Consider the following 14737-nt stretch of genomic DNA (forward strand, 5'->3'; position numbering starts at 1 on the left):
GCGTGGCCAAGACGCGGCCCCGCGGGCCACGCACACCGCGCGACACCGCAAACGCAGAGCGGCCCACGGAGCCTGAACGCAGCCAAACCCTCGGCGGAGTGCGGTGCGGAGCCGGAGCCGAGTGCGGGGTGCGCGGGTGGTGTGCGGGGTGCAGTGCAGGATGCGCGGTGGGGGGTGCGGTGGGGTGCGGGTGCGCGGTGGGGGGCGCGGTGGGGCGCGGTGCGGGGTGCAGAGCGGAGTGTGGTGGTGCGGAGCGGTGCGCAGAGCGCCCAGTGCCCGCAGGGGAGCTGCGGGGTCCAGGCGGGAATCCAGGCTCCGCCTGCGCCACACGCTGTGGTGCAGGCGCCCGGTCGGGGGTCGGGGTCGGGGGTCGGGGTCGGGGGTTTGGGGGTCGGGGTTGGGGTTTGGGGGTCGGGGTCGGGGGTTTGGGGGCCGGGGTCCGGGGTTTGGGGGTCGGGGTTGGGGTCGGGGTTGGGGTTGGGGTTTGGGGGTCGGGGTTGGGGTCGGGGGTTTGGGGGTCGGGGTCGGGGTTGGGGCCGGGGGTTTGGGGGTCGGGGTCGGGGGTTTGGGGGTCGGGGGTCGGGGTTGGGGTTGGGGTTTGGGGGTCGGGGTCCGGGGTTGGGGTCGGGGGTTTGGGGGTCGGGGTCGGGGTTGGGGGGTCAGGGTTGGGGTCGGGGTCGGGGGTTTGGGGGTCGGGGTTGGGGGTCAGGGTTGGGGTCGGGGTCGGGGGTTTGGGGGTCGGGGTCGGGGGTCGGGGGTTTGGGGGTCGGGGTTGGGGGTTTGGGGGTCGGGGTCGGGGGTCGGGGGTTTGGGGGTCGGGGTTGGGGGTTTGGGGGTCGGGGTTGGGGGTCAGGGTTGGGGTCGGGGTCGGGGGTTTGGGGGTCGGGGTTGGGGGTCAGGGTTGGGGTCGGGGTCGGGGGTTTGGGGGGTCGGGGTTGGGGGTCAGGGTTGGGGTCGTGGTCGGGGGTGCGGGCAGCAGAGGCCTCGCGGCGCCCACCCGGCGGCCCCGCGGACGGATGCGTCCATCTTGAGGACTCCCCGCGGGGGGGGGCGCCCCGTGCTCCCCCCACCCCCTCCCCACGAGGGCGGGCGGGGCCGTGGCGGCGGGGCGCCCCCCCCCCCCCCCCCCCCCCCCCCCCCCGGCGGGGACTCTGCGCTCCAGGCTGGCGCTCCGCCCCGCGAGCCTCGCCGCCCCCGCGGCTCGTGGTGTTTTGGGCACAGGGCTTGAACCGGGGACCCGGGGCCGGGCGCTCGGCCGCTTCGAGCCCGTCCCTCCCCTCCCAAGCGGCCCCGCCCGGCCCCCGCGACCCCAGCTGGCGCGACCCCCCGCGCGACCCCGGCTTTGCAGGCCCAGCGCTTGCGACCCGCTGCGCGGTGATGAACCGCGAGCCGGCCCAGTGGACGGCCCTGCTGACCCCACCGTCCCTTCCGAGGGCGCGGGCCGGGCCCCGTGGAGGCCAGCTGCGGGGCGGGGGGGGGGGCGACGACCCCGGACCGGCCCACGACCCCTCACCAGATCCCGCTCATCCCACAGGCCCGGGCCACGGGAGGGCGGCTTCCCCACGGAGCCGGCTGGCCCTCCCAGCGTGCGCGCGTGTGTGTGCGTGTGTGTGCATGTGCGTGCGTGTGCGTGCACACGCAGGGCTACAACTGGGCTGTGATCACTGCTGGGGAGAAGGCCTTTGAGTTGGGAAGGGACTTCCGAGGGTGTGCACACGGGCGTGCAAGCCCCCCGGTGGGTGACGAGGCTCCCTGTCTGTTTCAGGTTTATTAACGCCAGGAGGAGAATAGTGCAGCCCATGATCGACCAGTCGAATCGAGCAGGCAAGTAGTCCCGGGGTGTCCGTAGTCAGGGGGTGTCCGTAGTCCTGGGGTGTCAGTAGTCCCGGGGTGTCCGTAGTCCCGGGGTGTCGGTAGTCCTGGGGTGTCCACAGTCTCGGGGTGTCCGCAGTCCCAGGGTATCCGCAGTCCCGGGGTTGTGCGTCCCCAGCGCCCCGCATGCTAGGGAAGGAGCCCAGCCTTCTGGGGGATCTCCCCCTGAATGCCCTCTAAACTCTGCCCCAGGAAGCGGCTTCTCGGGTGGGTGCTCACCGCAGCGCCCGCCCCATGCTCCTGAACCGCTTCTCAGTCTCTGTATGACTGGGAAGGGCGCCCGCCCAAGGCCGCGGTGACCCCACTCACGGCGCGCCCGCTGCCCGCCACGCTGCCTCGCCGGCAGCGCCTGAGTGCGCGACCCCCAGGAAAACCCACCCACCCACCCTCCTCCGCCAGACGCAGGGAGGGGCCCGCACCCGGCCATCACGACCACACGATTCCACCAGAGCCGGCCAGTCCACTCCCGAGCCTCCACTCCCGCCTGTCCACTCCCCAGCGTCCACTCCCGAGCGTCCACTCCCGCCTGTCCACTCCCCAGCGTCCACTCCCGCCTGTCCACTCCTGAGCGTCCACTCCCGCCTGTCCGCTCCCCAGCGTCCACTCCCGCCTGTCCACTCCCGCCTGTCCACTCCCGAGCGTCCACTCCTGCCTGTCCACTCCCGCCTGTCCACTCCCGCCTGTCCACTCCCGAGCGTCCACTCCCGCCTGTCCACTCCCGCCTGTCCACTCCCGAGCGTCCACTCCCGCCTGTCCACTCCCGAGTGTCCACTCCCGCCTGTCCACTCCTGAGTGTCCACTCCCGCCTGTCCACTCCCGAGCGTCCACTCCCGCCTGTCCACTCCCGAGCCTCCACTCCCGCCTGTCCACTCCGCCTGTCCACTCCCGCCTGTCCACTCCTGAGCGTCCACTCCCGCCTGTCCGCTCCCCAGCGTCCACTCCCGCCTGTCCACTTTGCTTTGAGCCAGGCATTTCTGCCCTTTGGAGGGGGTGTTCTCTGTAGTAAGGATGGTTTCTCGCCCTTTCCCTGTGGGGAGGACCGTGTGTCTCACGAGGGTGCTGAACTCGGTGGTAACACACAGAATGTAAGGAAATTGTCTTTCGTGTGTGTGCGCGTGTGCGCGTGCCAATTCTGAGGCTTGAACTCGGGCCCTGAGCAGCGTCCCTGAGGTTTTGTTGTTTTGGGCTCAAGCCTGGCGCGCTGCACTCGAGCCACAGTTCCACGTCCGGCTTTTTGGTAGTTAATTGCAGATCAGTCTCGTGGACTCTACTGGCTGTGATGATCCTGCGATCTCAGCCTGCCGCGGGGAGGATGTGGGATGTGGGCGTCAGCTACCAGTGCCTGGCCCAAGATTATCCTTTTTTTTTTGGTCATTTGTGGGGCTCAGGGCCCGGGCGCTGTCCGCGAGCTCTCTTGCTCAAGGCTGGCGCTCTGCCATTTGAGCCACAGACAGCGCCACTCCCCATTCTCTGGTGCTTCATTGGCGTTAAGAGTCTCATGGACTTTCCTGCCGGGGGGCTTTGACCCGTGATCCTCACATCTCAGCCTCCTGAGGAGCCAGGGTTACGGGCATCCAGCACCCGCCAAATTACCCATTCTTTCACGATTTCCCCACCACACTGAAATAGCATCCCCACCCCCAGAGGCCGGTGGGGCATGACGTGGAAAGATCTGAAACCACTGAAACAGGGCTGCCCCGCTGCGCCTTCCTGGGTGTGGGCAACACGCAGATACTCAGTGAATCTACTTCAAACTTGAAAAATGACACCCAGGTTCCCCCCGTGCATTTCTGATGTGGAGATGTGTTCCAGCCCCTGGAGGGAGCGGGGTCTCCATGTCTCCACGCCCCCCCCCCCAGTCAGGAGACAGGGAAGCCCAGGCCGCACTGGCCTTCCCCAGAACGCTCGGGGTCCACACTCCCCCCGCCCGCCCCGCGTCGTCGCTGTGACTTTGCTCCCTGCACAGGCGGCAGTTGCTGATTGTCCGTCTGTCTTCTCTCTCCTCTGTCCTCGAATGACTACAATCAGGTTTTCTTCTTGATCCTTCAGTGAGCCAAGGCGCGGCGTACAGCCCCGAGGGGCAGCCCATGGGCAGCTTCGTGCTGGACGGCCAGCAGCACATGGGGATCCGGCCTGCAGGTAGGCGCCCGCCCGCAGCCCCCCGTCGGGTCGGGTGTGGGGGGGTCCTCTCGGAAGGTCGCCGTGGGCCCCGCCCCGCGCACACCCTTTGCTTTGCAAACCCGGGCCGCGAGTGGGGGCCGGGGCTTCCTCGGGGGTCTCCCTCGGTGCCGGCCGGGGCGGCCGCTGACGCCGGGCCGGTGGATTCTGTCTCCCCGCAGGACCTATGAGCGGCATGGGCATGAACATGGGCATGGACGGCCAGTGGCACTACATGTAACCCGCACGGCCGCGCAGGCCGGGACGTAAGTACCCGCGCGGGCCCCCGGCTGCTCCGGCGCCCCATCCTCTTTCCCCTTGCCCGCACTGCACGTCGTTCCAAACGGGCCTGGGGGGTTTTGGCCCCGTCCCCGCCGGGCCGCGCCCCCGGGGCAGGCCGGGCGTCCCACGCGGGGGCCGCGCCCTCGGAGCAGGTGCACGGCCGGAGCGCGCGCCGCCAGCCAGGAATGAAAAGAACGTCCTGGGGCAACAGTTGACGGAGAGAAATTAAGCAGGCTTCGATGAAGCGATAAAAAAAAAAAAAGGAAAAGTAGAACTGTCCTTTGAGTGACATAAATCTGTCACGAGACGATGGATGCCCAAATTATCTTATATGCAAAGATGAAATGCTGCAGTTCATTATGCCGAGTCCAGATAGATGACAGCGAGCGACACCGCTGATTCTTCACCAGGGAGTCGGTGTGTTTTGATTATTTTTTACATGTGCCTACTGACTTTCGACACGAGACAGAAAGACAGGAAAGCCAGTCAATAAATTTACAGGGAAAGACATTTAGGAGCCGCTGAATATGAAGGAATGGCTTTCCACCGAGGCTCAATGGCTGCAGTTGGATTAAGAAGCCCATTAGACTTTAAAGCTTCAAGTGTTTTTGACATCTGAGAAAAAAAATTCAGAGTCTGCCCACAGGATCCGGCCCTGGCGGAAGACACGGGGCGCCCGCAGCGCGGGGCGCGGGGCCCTGGTGGCTTCCTGAGGCCGAATGCGAGGACCCCCCCCCCCCCCCCGTGGTCGGAGCGCGCTCTGCCGGGGCAGAGGCCCGGGCTTCCGGAGCTCGGGGTCACCCGGGCACGGGGGGGGGGGGGGTCGCCTCCCGCCCTCCCGCACAGAGGCGCCCCAAACCTGGAGCGCGCGCGGTCCCCGGGCACAGCTAGAGAGGAAACATTTGCTCAGCTTGGATAATTCTTAATATAGGCCATATAATTTCTAGCCTATTTAATTACATAACATATTTTATGCTTCATGACCAATTACATTAATAGCTTAATACAGAAGAGTATTATCCTCTCCTGATTTGATTATGCAGCCACACAATATGGTATATTTGGTACTTAATTATCATCATCCGCCGCGCCGGCGGGCGGCTGCCGCAGAACAAACAGCGGCGCCCTGCGTGGCGGGCGGGCGCGCGGGGCGGGCGCCATTGTCTTCCCGGGCGTTGCCGCCGTGCGTGGGGCCGGGCAGGGCCCCCCTCCCCCGCTTGGCCCGCCTTCCCACAGTCAGGATTGGGGGCTCCTTTCCTGGGCGTATTCATTTATTTATGTCTTATTCACCCCATCAAGATAGTGTTTGGGGAATTTCCAGACGTAGCCTACTGGGCACGTCGCGCGACCTCACGCTGACTTCTTACCTTTGACCTTTCCAATCTCGGGGTGTACTGCCAGGAGAGTGGCTCCAGCTCAGAGGGGGGGCTTCCTCTTCAGTATGCGTAAGAAGCCGGCCCCCTCCAAGCGCGCATGCCGCTGTTTTCCGTTTTCCACGAGGCGATGAGCACAGTGGGGCCGGGCCGGCCGCGCTCAGCGGCCAAGGCTTTTGTCCCTGTCGGTAAAGGCGACCCAGAAAAACAAGGGGCGCGTCCACAGTTCACTGCCTTAAAAGGATGGACTCCGAATTTATGGTTTGATTGCATTTATCAGAGAAACGCGCAGCTCCACGTGATGGCATTTCGTTGCATTAAGCGTTTAGCGCTGCCGTGCGGTGAGGTTACACGCACACCACGCCCCGAATGTCTGCAGACACGGGGGGTGGGGGGGGGGACGCGCTCCGTGCGGGCCCCCCGCCCCCGGCCCGCCCGCCTGACCGCGCCCCTCTGTTCCAGGTCCGCCCCGCCTGCCCGGGGACCACGCTTCTCAGGGGGGCCCTGTGGGAATGAGTTCCGCCCCGCCCCAGATGAGCCCGCACCCCACCCAGCTACGACACGGACCCCCAATGCACTCGAACTTGCCGAGCCACCTCCCCCCCACGCCGCCGTGACGACCCACGGAGGAGCCCCGGCCTCCGCGCCCGCCCGCCCGCGCCCGCCCCGCGCCCCCCCCCCCCCGCCGCGCGGAGCCCCCTGCACCCCGGCGGGGCCTCGGGGCCCGGACTCGGCGCCGACGCCCTCCCGAGCCCGCGCGGGCTCCGCCCGGGACTCGAGCCCGCTGCGATGCCGGGCTACTCTGGCCGTCGTGGTCCACGGAGCAGCAGGGGAGCACGGACGGGCGCGCGGGGGCGCGCGGGACCACGGCCCGGGCCGCAACTACTGTAGGATAAGCGTAGGAGCTAAGTTAAACCTGTACATTTCTGTTGACCACTCCGTTATGTCGCCTCGACTAGTTTTAGAAGAGAGAAAGCTATATCCTTGTTTTCCACACTATGTGTGTTGTTCCCAGAAGAATGACTGTTTTGGTTCATCCGTGAATTCACCACCCCGAGGCACGGCGGGCACCTCCACGCCCTGGGGGCGGGCTGGAGGGCGTGGCGGGGGGGTCCCCCCCCCAGCGTGGAGGGCGCGCCCGCGCCCGGCCTCCACGCCGCCCCCAGCCCGCCCCCGCCGCGGGCAGACGTTGGCGTCGTCCGCGCTTCGCGCGCCAGTGCTTGTTCTGAGGTCGGGGACTCTTCGTGGAAGAGCTTTCCAAGGCGGACGCCGTGGGATCCCGGCCCGCCCGCCCGCCCGCCCGCCCGGGGACAGAGCCTGGGAAGGCCGGGCCTCCGGGACCCGCGCCCGCCGGGGCGTGCGCTCCGCACCCGGCCGCGCCTTCCCGGACACGCGCGCGGGGCGGAGGGGCGGACCGCGCCCGCTCCCCGCAGAGGGCGGCCTATTAATTGTTCCATGTTAGATATTCTATGTGTTTACCTCAATTGAAAAAAAAGAATGTTTTGCTAGTATCAGATCTGCTGTGGAATTGGTATTGTATGTCCATGAAATCTTCTTTTCTCAGCACGTGTTCCTCACTAGAAGAAAATGCTGTTACCTTTAAGCTTTGTCAAATTTACATTAAAATACTTGTAAGAGGACTGTGACGTTATGTTAAAAAAAGGTGTCAAGTCACAAAATGCGGTAATAAATATTTCATTTTTGATTTTTTGTGAGGCGTTGGTGTCTTCACTGGTTTTTGGCCGCAGGCAGGGAGCGGGGAGGGGGGGCACGGGGAGGGGGGCGGGGAGGTTCCCCCCCACCTGCAGGTGGAGTGGATTCAAAACTTAACTTGCCAACAGCCGTTAAGGATGTCAGCCGCAGCCTCTCAACAGATACCTAGCCGTGAATTCCAGGAACAGAAGGTGTGTGAAAGGTAAGTGTGTGTACGCGTGTGTGTGAGATGAGCCAGGGTGAAAGGTCACCTTCACCCCGTGCCCAGTGCCCAGGGGCGCCCTCCGCCGGCGGGGAGGGGCTTTGCAGGAGACGTGATCCCCCAGGCGGGGGCCCCAGGTAACTTCTCTGCCTGTGGTTTTCTCCTCCCTTCCCCAAACACTGCTGAATGTGCAGATGAACATTTACAGAGAGGCTTAGGGGTGAAGCCGCTTACTAAGTGTAAAGATTACTTCATTAATACTTAATATAAATGGTACAATGCGAGACATTCCGGGTGCCTCCCCGGTTAGCCAGCTGGCACCTAGACTTACAAACACAAACCTGACAGCAGATGCCACCTTCCACATTTCACGCGATAGTCTGGAAGCGTGGAGCTTGTTGGGATGGCACGGCCGTGCCCACAGCCATGCCCAGAGGTCACGGGCGCAGGGGGGATCGGCCTGCCCAGCTTTTCCAAGACCTTCCTAGGAGCTGGGGATATGGCCTAGTGGCAAGAGAGCTTGCCTCGTATACATGAGGCCCTGGGTTCGATTCCCCAGCACCACATATACAGAAAACGGCCAGAAGGGGCGCTGTGGCTCAAGTGGCAGAGTGCTAGCCTTGAGCAAAAAGAAGCCAGGGACAGTGCTCAGGCCCCGAGTCCACGCCCCAGGACTGGCCAAAAAAAAAAAAAAAAAGACCTTCCTAAACGTGTGACTGTCCGGAAGTGGTCCTGTGTCCCGGTTCTTAGCTGACCCACTTTGCACCCCTTCTTGACAGCCAGTCAGGCCTCCAGCCCCTCCCTCCGCAAGCGTGAGCTCGGAGGACACCCAGCATCAAGGGGGACTGCGCTAGTGGAGGCGCTCCGTCAGCGGACAAGGGAGTTAAAGCTTTGCAGTGCTAGCTAATATTTTTATTAATCTGTTCACGGGTGCTTTTGGTGTTTAAAGGTGGAAATAACACTTTGGACACAAATGAACACTTAATGTAGAAATTCTCTGCCACCTGGAAAAGGGAACGTAGCTTGGCTGATTTGTGTGACCCGGTGTTCCATGCCGTCTCCTGGTAGAAGCGGAGACACTGCTCTTCAAAGCCACTTAGGTAGCAGTGGCGCCCGGCAAGTTCCCCACTTAGAAATGAACTCGGCTCCGCTACAAGAAGCCCTCCCTGTGGAGTCGATCCTGAAGGGCTCGCCGGCACTTTCTTCCTGTGGAGTGTTTTGTGAAATCATGGGGTCGTTTTTCATGGACGGGCCGGAGCGCTGTCCTTCCTCTACACGAGTGACACCACCTCAGACTGACCACCTTCCCCTCGTCCCCTTTACCCCGGCCGGGCCGCGTGGTTAGGGCCCCGGGTGGGTGATGCCTCCCATCGCCCCTCGGAGGGCCTGGCTCCCATCTTGGGTTTACTATTTAGTATAAAGAGTTCCGATTTGGGTATATTTAAGAAAGACTCAGCTGTCAAAAGCAAAGAAACTGGGAAGGGTGTTTTGACAACCGTATAGTGTTAAAGGAAATACTGTAGTCTGAATAAAATTGCTTATGTTCTCCAAAACAAGAGTAATATAAAAACACTTTTTTATTTATACGGAGCAGCAAATGCAGAAATAAATTCCAAAGGTTTCCCTTTCTTTAAGAGATTCCGAGCTCTCCCTCGTCGCCATCTGTTTTAGGGTTGGGAACCCAGCAAGGAGCCAGGGGAAGGAGAAGGCGGCTGGGCCTGGCCTGGCCTGCGGGGTCCGGCTGCCGGCCCGGCCCGGGGAGGGGAGGGCAGGGGGGCGGGCGGGCTGTCCGGGACCCCCCAGGGCCCCCCCCCGCCCCGTGTGTGTGTGCGGGGCTGTGCGTGTCCTCCGTGCCTACGCGGGAGCACGGGCGTGTCCAGGTGCGTGGAAGGGGGGCTCTGCTCTTTGGGTTCAACCTTGAGGGCAGGTGGGGGAGGGGGAGGAGGGGAAGGGCAGAGGGGGGACGGGAGGGAGGGGTGGGAGGGAGGGAGGGACCTGGGGGCGGCTTTAGTTGAAGCTGTAGAAATGAACTCCAGGAGCGGGGCCACCACCGCCAAGGGAGCTCGGAGGGCCAGCGGGGGTCGCTGGGGATGGGGAGGAGGGGGGCCCTCCCCTCCCCCTCCCCCCACCAGATTCCACAATGACACAGCCCCAAGAAGGGGGTGGGGGCGCCAACCCCATTTCCGTCCCGCTGGGAGGGGGCGGGGGGGCTGCTGCCACTTTGTCTCCTTGGTTCTCTGGGGTCGGGGAGGTGCAAAGGGGGGGTGGGGCGGGGAGGGGGGGCTGAGGTGCGGAGGTCCCCTTGGGGGTGGGGAGGTCCCCTGAGGGGCTGAGGTGGGGAGGTCCCCTGGGGGGGGTGGGGGGTCTGAGGTGGGGAGGTCCCCTGGGGGCTGAGGTGGGGAGGTCCCCTGGGGGGGGTGGGGGGTCTGAGGTGGGGAGGTCCCCTGGGGGCTGAGGTGGGGAGGTCCCCTGGGGGGGTGGGGAGGGGGCTGAGGTGGGGAGGTCCCCTGGGGGTGGGGGGGGCTGAGGTGGGGAGGTCCCCTGGGGGGGTGGGGAGGGGGCTGAGGTGGGGAGGTCCCCTGGAGGGGTGGGGAGGGGGCTGAGGTGGGGAGGTCCCCTGGGGGGTGGGGAGGTCCCCTGGGGGGGAGGCTGACGTGTGGAGGTCCCCTGGGGGGGAGGCTGACGTGGGGAGGTCCCCTGGGGACTGGGGGGCTGAGGTGGGGAGGTCCCCTGGGGGGGTGGGGAGGGGGCTGAGGTGGGGAGGTCCCCTGGGGGCTGAGGTGGGGAGGTCCCCTGGGGGGTGGGGGGCTGAGGTGGGGAGGCCCCCTGGGGGCTGGAGGGGGCTGAGGTGGGGAGGTCCCCTGGGGGTGGGGGGGGCTGAGGTGGGGAGGTCCCCTGGGGGGGAGGCTGACGTAGGGAGGTCCCCTGGGGGGGTGGGGAGGGGGCTGAGGTGGGGAGGTCCCCTGGGGGGTGGGGAGGTCCCCTGGGGGGGAGGCTGACGTGTGGAGGTCCCCTGGGGGGGAGGCTGACGTGGGGAGGTCCCCTGGGGGCTGGGGGGGGCTGAGGTGGGGAGGTCCCCTGGGGACTGGGGGGCTGAGGTGGGGAGGTCCCCTGGGGACTGGGGGGCTGAGGTGGGGAGGCCCCCCTGGGGGCTGGAGGGGGCTGAGGTGGGGAGGTCCCCTGGGGGCTGGAGGGGGCTGAGGTGGGGAGGCCCCCTGGGGGCTGGAGGGGGCTGAGGTGGGGAGGTCCCCTGGGGGGGTGGGGAGGGGGCTGAGGTGGGGAGGTCCCCTGGGGGGGAGGCTGACGTGGGGAGGTCCCCTGGGGGCTGGGGGGGCTGAGGTGGGGAGGTCCCCTGGGGGGTGGGGAGGTCCCCTGGGGGTGGGGGCTGAGGTGGGGAGGTCCCCTGGGGGCTGGGGGGGCTGAGGTGGGGAGGTCCCCTGGGGGGTGGGGAGGTCCCCTGGGGGTGGGGGCTGAGGTGGGGAGGTCCCCTGGGGACTGGGGGGCTGAGGTGGGGAGGTCCCCTGGGGGGTGGAAGGTCGCTGGGGTGCGGGTGTGGGGTCCCCTCCCCCCTCCCTCCCGCGCCTCCCTGGCCGGGCCCTGGCTGGCGGCCCCTCCCCGCCCCCCTCGGGCGGGCCGGGTCCCGGGGTGTCTCCATGGCTACCTGGCGTGGGTGTGAGGGTCAGGGGCCGCGCCGCCGGAGGCCGCTCCCGGCGGGTCATTTATCAATGTCACCCGCATAATGATCCCGTGCAGCCCCATTGATGAGGATAATTGCATTAGCGGCGCCCGCTGATCAATGGAGGCCACCGCGCAAAACCCCCCGACGTCGGGGGCCCCCGCGCCCCCCCAGCCCGCGCCCCGCGCCCGCTGCGCCCACCCCGTCCCCCCCAGCCCCCTCCCAGCCCGCGCCCGCTGCGCCCCCCCCGCGGGGCCCGGCGCCCCCCTCCCGTCCCCCCCCCCCCCCGCGTCCTCTCGGTTCCCGCCGTCCGGGCGCGGGCCCCGCAGCGAAGTTTGCGGCACAGGACGACCTGGCTCCGGACTCGGGGTCCAAGCCCGGCCCCGCCCCGCGCCCGCGCCCCGCGAGGCCGGGAATGGTGGTGGAGCGGAGCGGTGCAGCCTGGCGCCCGGTGACGGGCTGGGGGGGGGGGCGGCGCCCCTCTGTTCAGGAACATTCTAGACTCTGAACTTGTCCCGCGTGCGGCCTCGGCGCGAGGGCCCCCCACCCCCCCCCCAGCGCGGAGTCGCCCGCACGGGACGGGGACGGGGACGGCGGGGCCCGGGGGCGGCGGGGCCGGGGGGGGCGGCGGGGCCGGGAGGGGGGGCGGCGGGGCCGGGGTGCGGCGCGGGGCCGGGGGGGGCGGCGGGGCCGGGGGGGGGCGGCGGGGCCGGGGGGCGGCGCGGGGCCGGGGGGCGCGGCGGGGCCGGGGGGGGCGGCGGGGCCGGGGGGGGCGGCGGGGCCGGGGGGCGGCGGGGCAGCTGCCGCCCGCGCTCCCGAGGGCCCGCGTTCCCGCCGCAGCCCCGGCTCCCGCACCCCGCCAGGCAGCCCGACCCCGCCCCGGCCCGCGCCGAGCCCAAGTTTCCGGCCGGGGAGCCCGCACTCCGCCCACCGCCCGCCTCGCCCCGCAGCAGAGGAAACCGCCCTGTGGAGAGGACCTGGGCCGCGGGCGGGGGGGGGGGGCAGCGCCCCTGATTAATAACCCGGCGGGGGGGGAGCTTTCCCTGCCCGGTGGCCTCTTTGAATTAGAGCCCATGGCTTCCCAGCCCCGCAGGGCCGGCCGCGCCCCCCTCCTCTCCCGCCCCCGACTTCCCCATGGAGACCTCCCCCCCCCCCCCCCCCCCCCCCCGCTCAGCTCCAGGCCTGGCGTTGACCTTTCGACCCGGCCTGGGGACCCGTGGTTTGGGGCGCCCCCCCCCCCCAGTGGCGCCCGCGTCGCCCGCCCGCCTGCAGCGCGCGCTCCCGCCGCTCCCCGAGTGCGGGGCCGGGGCGGGGGCCCCCACCGGACCCGCTTTCCCCGCGGGGGAGATCGCGCGCTGCGGCTCCGGGACGCGATCGCGAGCGGCCCCGGCCCGGTGCGCGGGGCCCAGGGCAGAGACGGCACCCGGAGGCCGCCCCTGCGTGCGCGCGTGCGCCCGTGCGTGCGTGCGTGCGGGGCTCCGGGCCGGGCGCCGGGGCCGGGGGCAGACTGGGCTCGAGCCGGAGCCCGGGGTGAGCACCGGCGGGATCGCGGGCTTCCACCCGCCCGCTCCACACGGACCCCGCCAGTCGCAGCTGCGGGGACCGCCAGGCCCGCGCCCACCCGCGCCGCAGCCGCCACCGGCGACGGCGCAGCGCCCCCTGCCGGACGGCGCGGAGAGCGCGGCGGGGCGGCGCCGGCCCAGCGCCCGGGGCCCGCACAGCGCGCTCTCGCCGTCCCGCGCGGCCTCTCCACCCCGCACACCGCACCCGCCCCGTGTGCGCCCTCTCCATCCCGCACTGCCCCCCCCCGTGCGCCCTCTCCACCCCGCACTCCCCCTCCCCCCGTGCGCCCTCTCCACCCCGCACTCCCCCCTCCCCCCGTGCGCCCTCTCCATCCCGCACTCCGCACCCGCCCCGTGTGCGCCCTCTCCATCCCGCACTGCCCCCCCCCCCGTGCGCCCTCTCCACCCCGCACTCCCCCTCCCCCGTGCGCCCTCTCCACCCCGCACTCCCCCCCTCCCCCCGTGCGCCCTCTCCACCCCGCACTCCGCACCCGCCCCGTGTGCGCCCTCTCCATCCCGCACTCCCCCTCCCACCGTGCGCCCTCTCCATCCCGCACTCCCCCTCCCACCGTGAGCCCTCTCCATCCCGCACTCCCTCCCCCCCCCCCCCCCCCCGTGCGCCCTCTCCACCCCGCGCCCGGCGCCCCGCCCCGCCGCTCCCCCATGGAGGCCTCGGAGGCCCCGCTCCAAGTGCGAGGACGCGGTCGGCGCATGGCGGGGGGGGGGGGGGGGGGGGGGGGCGCACAACCCCGCGCAGCCCCGCTCAGGTTGTTTTCCAGGGAAGTCGCTTGGGGAATTCACAGTCGCTCCTTGGGGGAGGGGGGAGGGGAGCGGAGCCCCCCCGCGGTGTGCGCGCCCCTGTCCGTGCGCGCGCGCGTGCGCGTCTGTCTGTGCCCCTCGGGCCTCGTCCACGCGCTCCTGTCTGGGGCTCCCGCGGCGCGGTGCGGCCTCGACCACGGGACCACCGGCCCCCGACGCGGGGGGAGCGGGGCCCAGCGCGGGCTGCACCGGGGGCCCCGGCCGCGGGGTCCCCGCCGTCGCGCAGCGCTGCCCGCGTGCCCGGCCCCGCGGATTCCTGTCTTGCGGTTTAGAAGAACGGGGTCGCGGGGCCTCGGGGGCGTCCGGGCCCAGGGCCGCCGCTCCCGCCCCGGACACGATGCGGGGCGCTGTGCGCCCCGAGCGCCCGCCTGACTCCCGCGGCCACAGCCGGACGGACGCCGGGGGCCGGGGTCAGAACGGACGGCGTCGGGGGGGGGGGGGACACGGGGCGGGGGCCCTGAGATGAAGGTGAGGCCCCCAGAGCGGGGGGGGGGGGGCGGGCGGGACCCAGGGCGGGGACCCACCGCCCGCCCGCACAGGGCCGCCCGCCCCCCCCCTCCCGCACTGGGCCGCCCGCCCGCCCCCTCCGGGCTGTTTTGCTTTAGGGCAAAGGGAGGAAAAGGAGCCGAGCGGCCCGCCGCTGACCTCGGGCTCCCCGGGAACAGACGAGGCCCCGAGGCCGCGCCCCGCGCCCGGGGACCCCGACACCCACCACGCCCGGCGCCCACCGGCCTGGGGAAGCGCCCCCCAATACGCCCCCAAATAGACGCCTGCGGGTCGCAACCCGCGCACCCGGACCCCGCACCGGGAGGAGCCCGGAGTCCGGCGCCCCCTCGCCCGCCGCCCGCGCCCCGCAGAGCGCCGAGCCCGAGGCCCCGCCGGAGCCCCGCGCGCCCCCCCTTGCCGTCCCGCACCCGTGACGGGGGCCCGCGCTGGGGCGGGGCTGGGGCGAGGCGGGGGTCGCGGGAAGGCGGGCGGGCGGGGGCACGCGGGCGAGTTGAGGCTCCTGAGGAAGGTGCGTGCGCGGCGCTCCGTGTGCGGCTGCGCGGGGCCCGGGGATGAGACGGGGCCCACGGCCGCC

General features: G+C 69.4%; 2 protein-coding genes across 8 annotated transcripts in view; one reads left to right on the plus strand and one right to left on the minus strand.

Annotated features, from left to right (window-relative positions):
• The window catches only part of Meis2 (Meis homeobox 2), a 174338-nt gene extending 168017 nt beyond the window's left edge, over positions 1-6321 (plus strand). For 2 of the 5 annotated variants that reach the window (XM_048331942.1, XM_048331943.1), the window contains exons 10-12: positions 1766-1824; positions 3922-4011; positions 4212-4311. In XM_048331942.1, the coding sequence (XP_048187899.1) occupies positions 1766-1824; positions 3922-4011; positions 4212-4270 (208 nt within the window). In that variant the 3' untranslated portion in view covers positions 4271-4311. Of the gene's footprint in view, positions 1-1765; positions 1825-3900; positions 4012-4211; positions 4312-6146 lie in introns of those variants that run through there. The other 3 variants (XM_048331940.1, XM_048331941.1, XM_048331939.1) reach the window with 2 other exon arrangements.
• Cdin1 (CDAN1 interacting nuclease 1) overlaps positions 1-14737 on the minus strand; it is a 210017-nt gene that overhangs the window by 21904 nt on the left and 173376 nt on the right. The gene's annotated exons all lie outside the window — the stretch shown is intronic.

The sequence above is a fragment of the Perognathus longimembris genome, chromosome 23, assembly GCF_023159225.1.
Source record: "Perognathus longimembris pacificus isolate PPM17 chromosome 23, ASM2315922v1, whole genome shotgun sequence".
Classification (NCBI taxonomy): domain Eukaryota; kingdom Metazoa; phylum Chordata; class Mammalia; order Rodentia; family Heteromyidae; genus Perognathus; species Perognathus longimembris.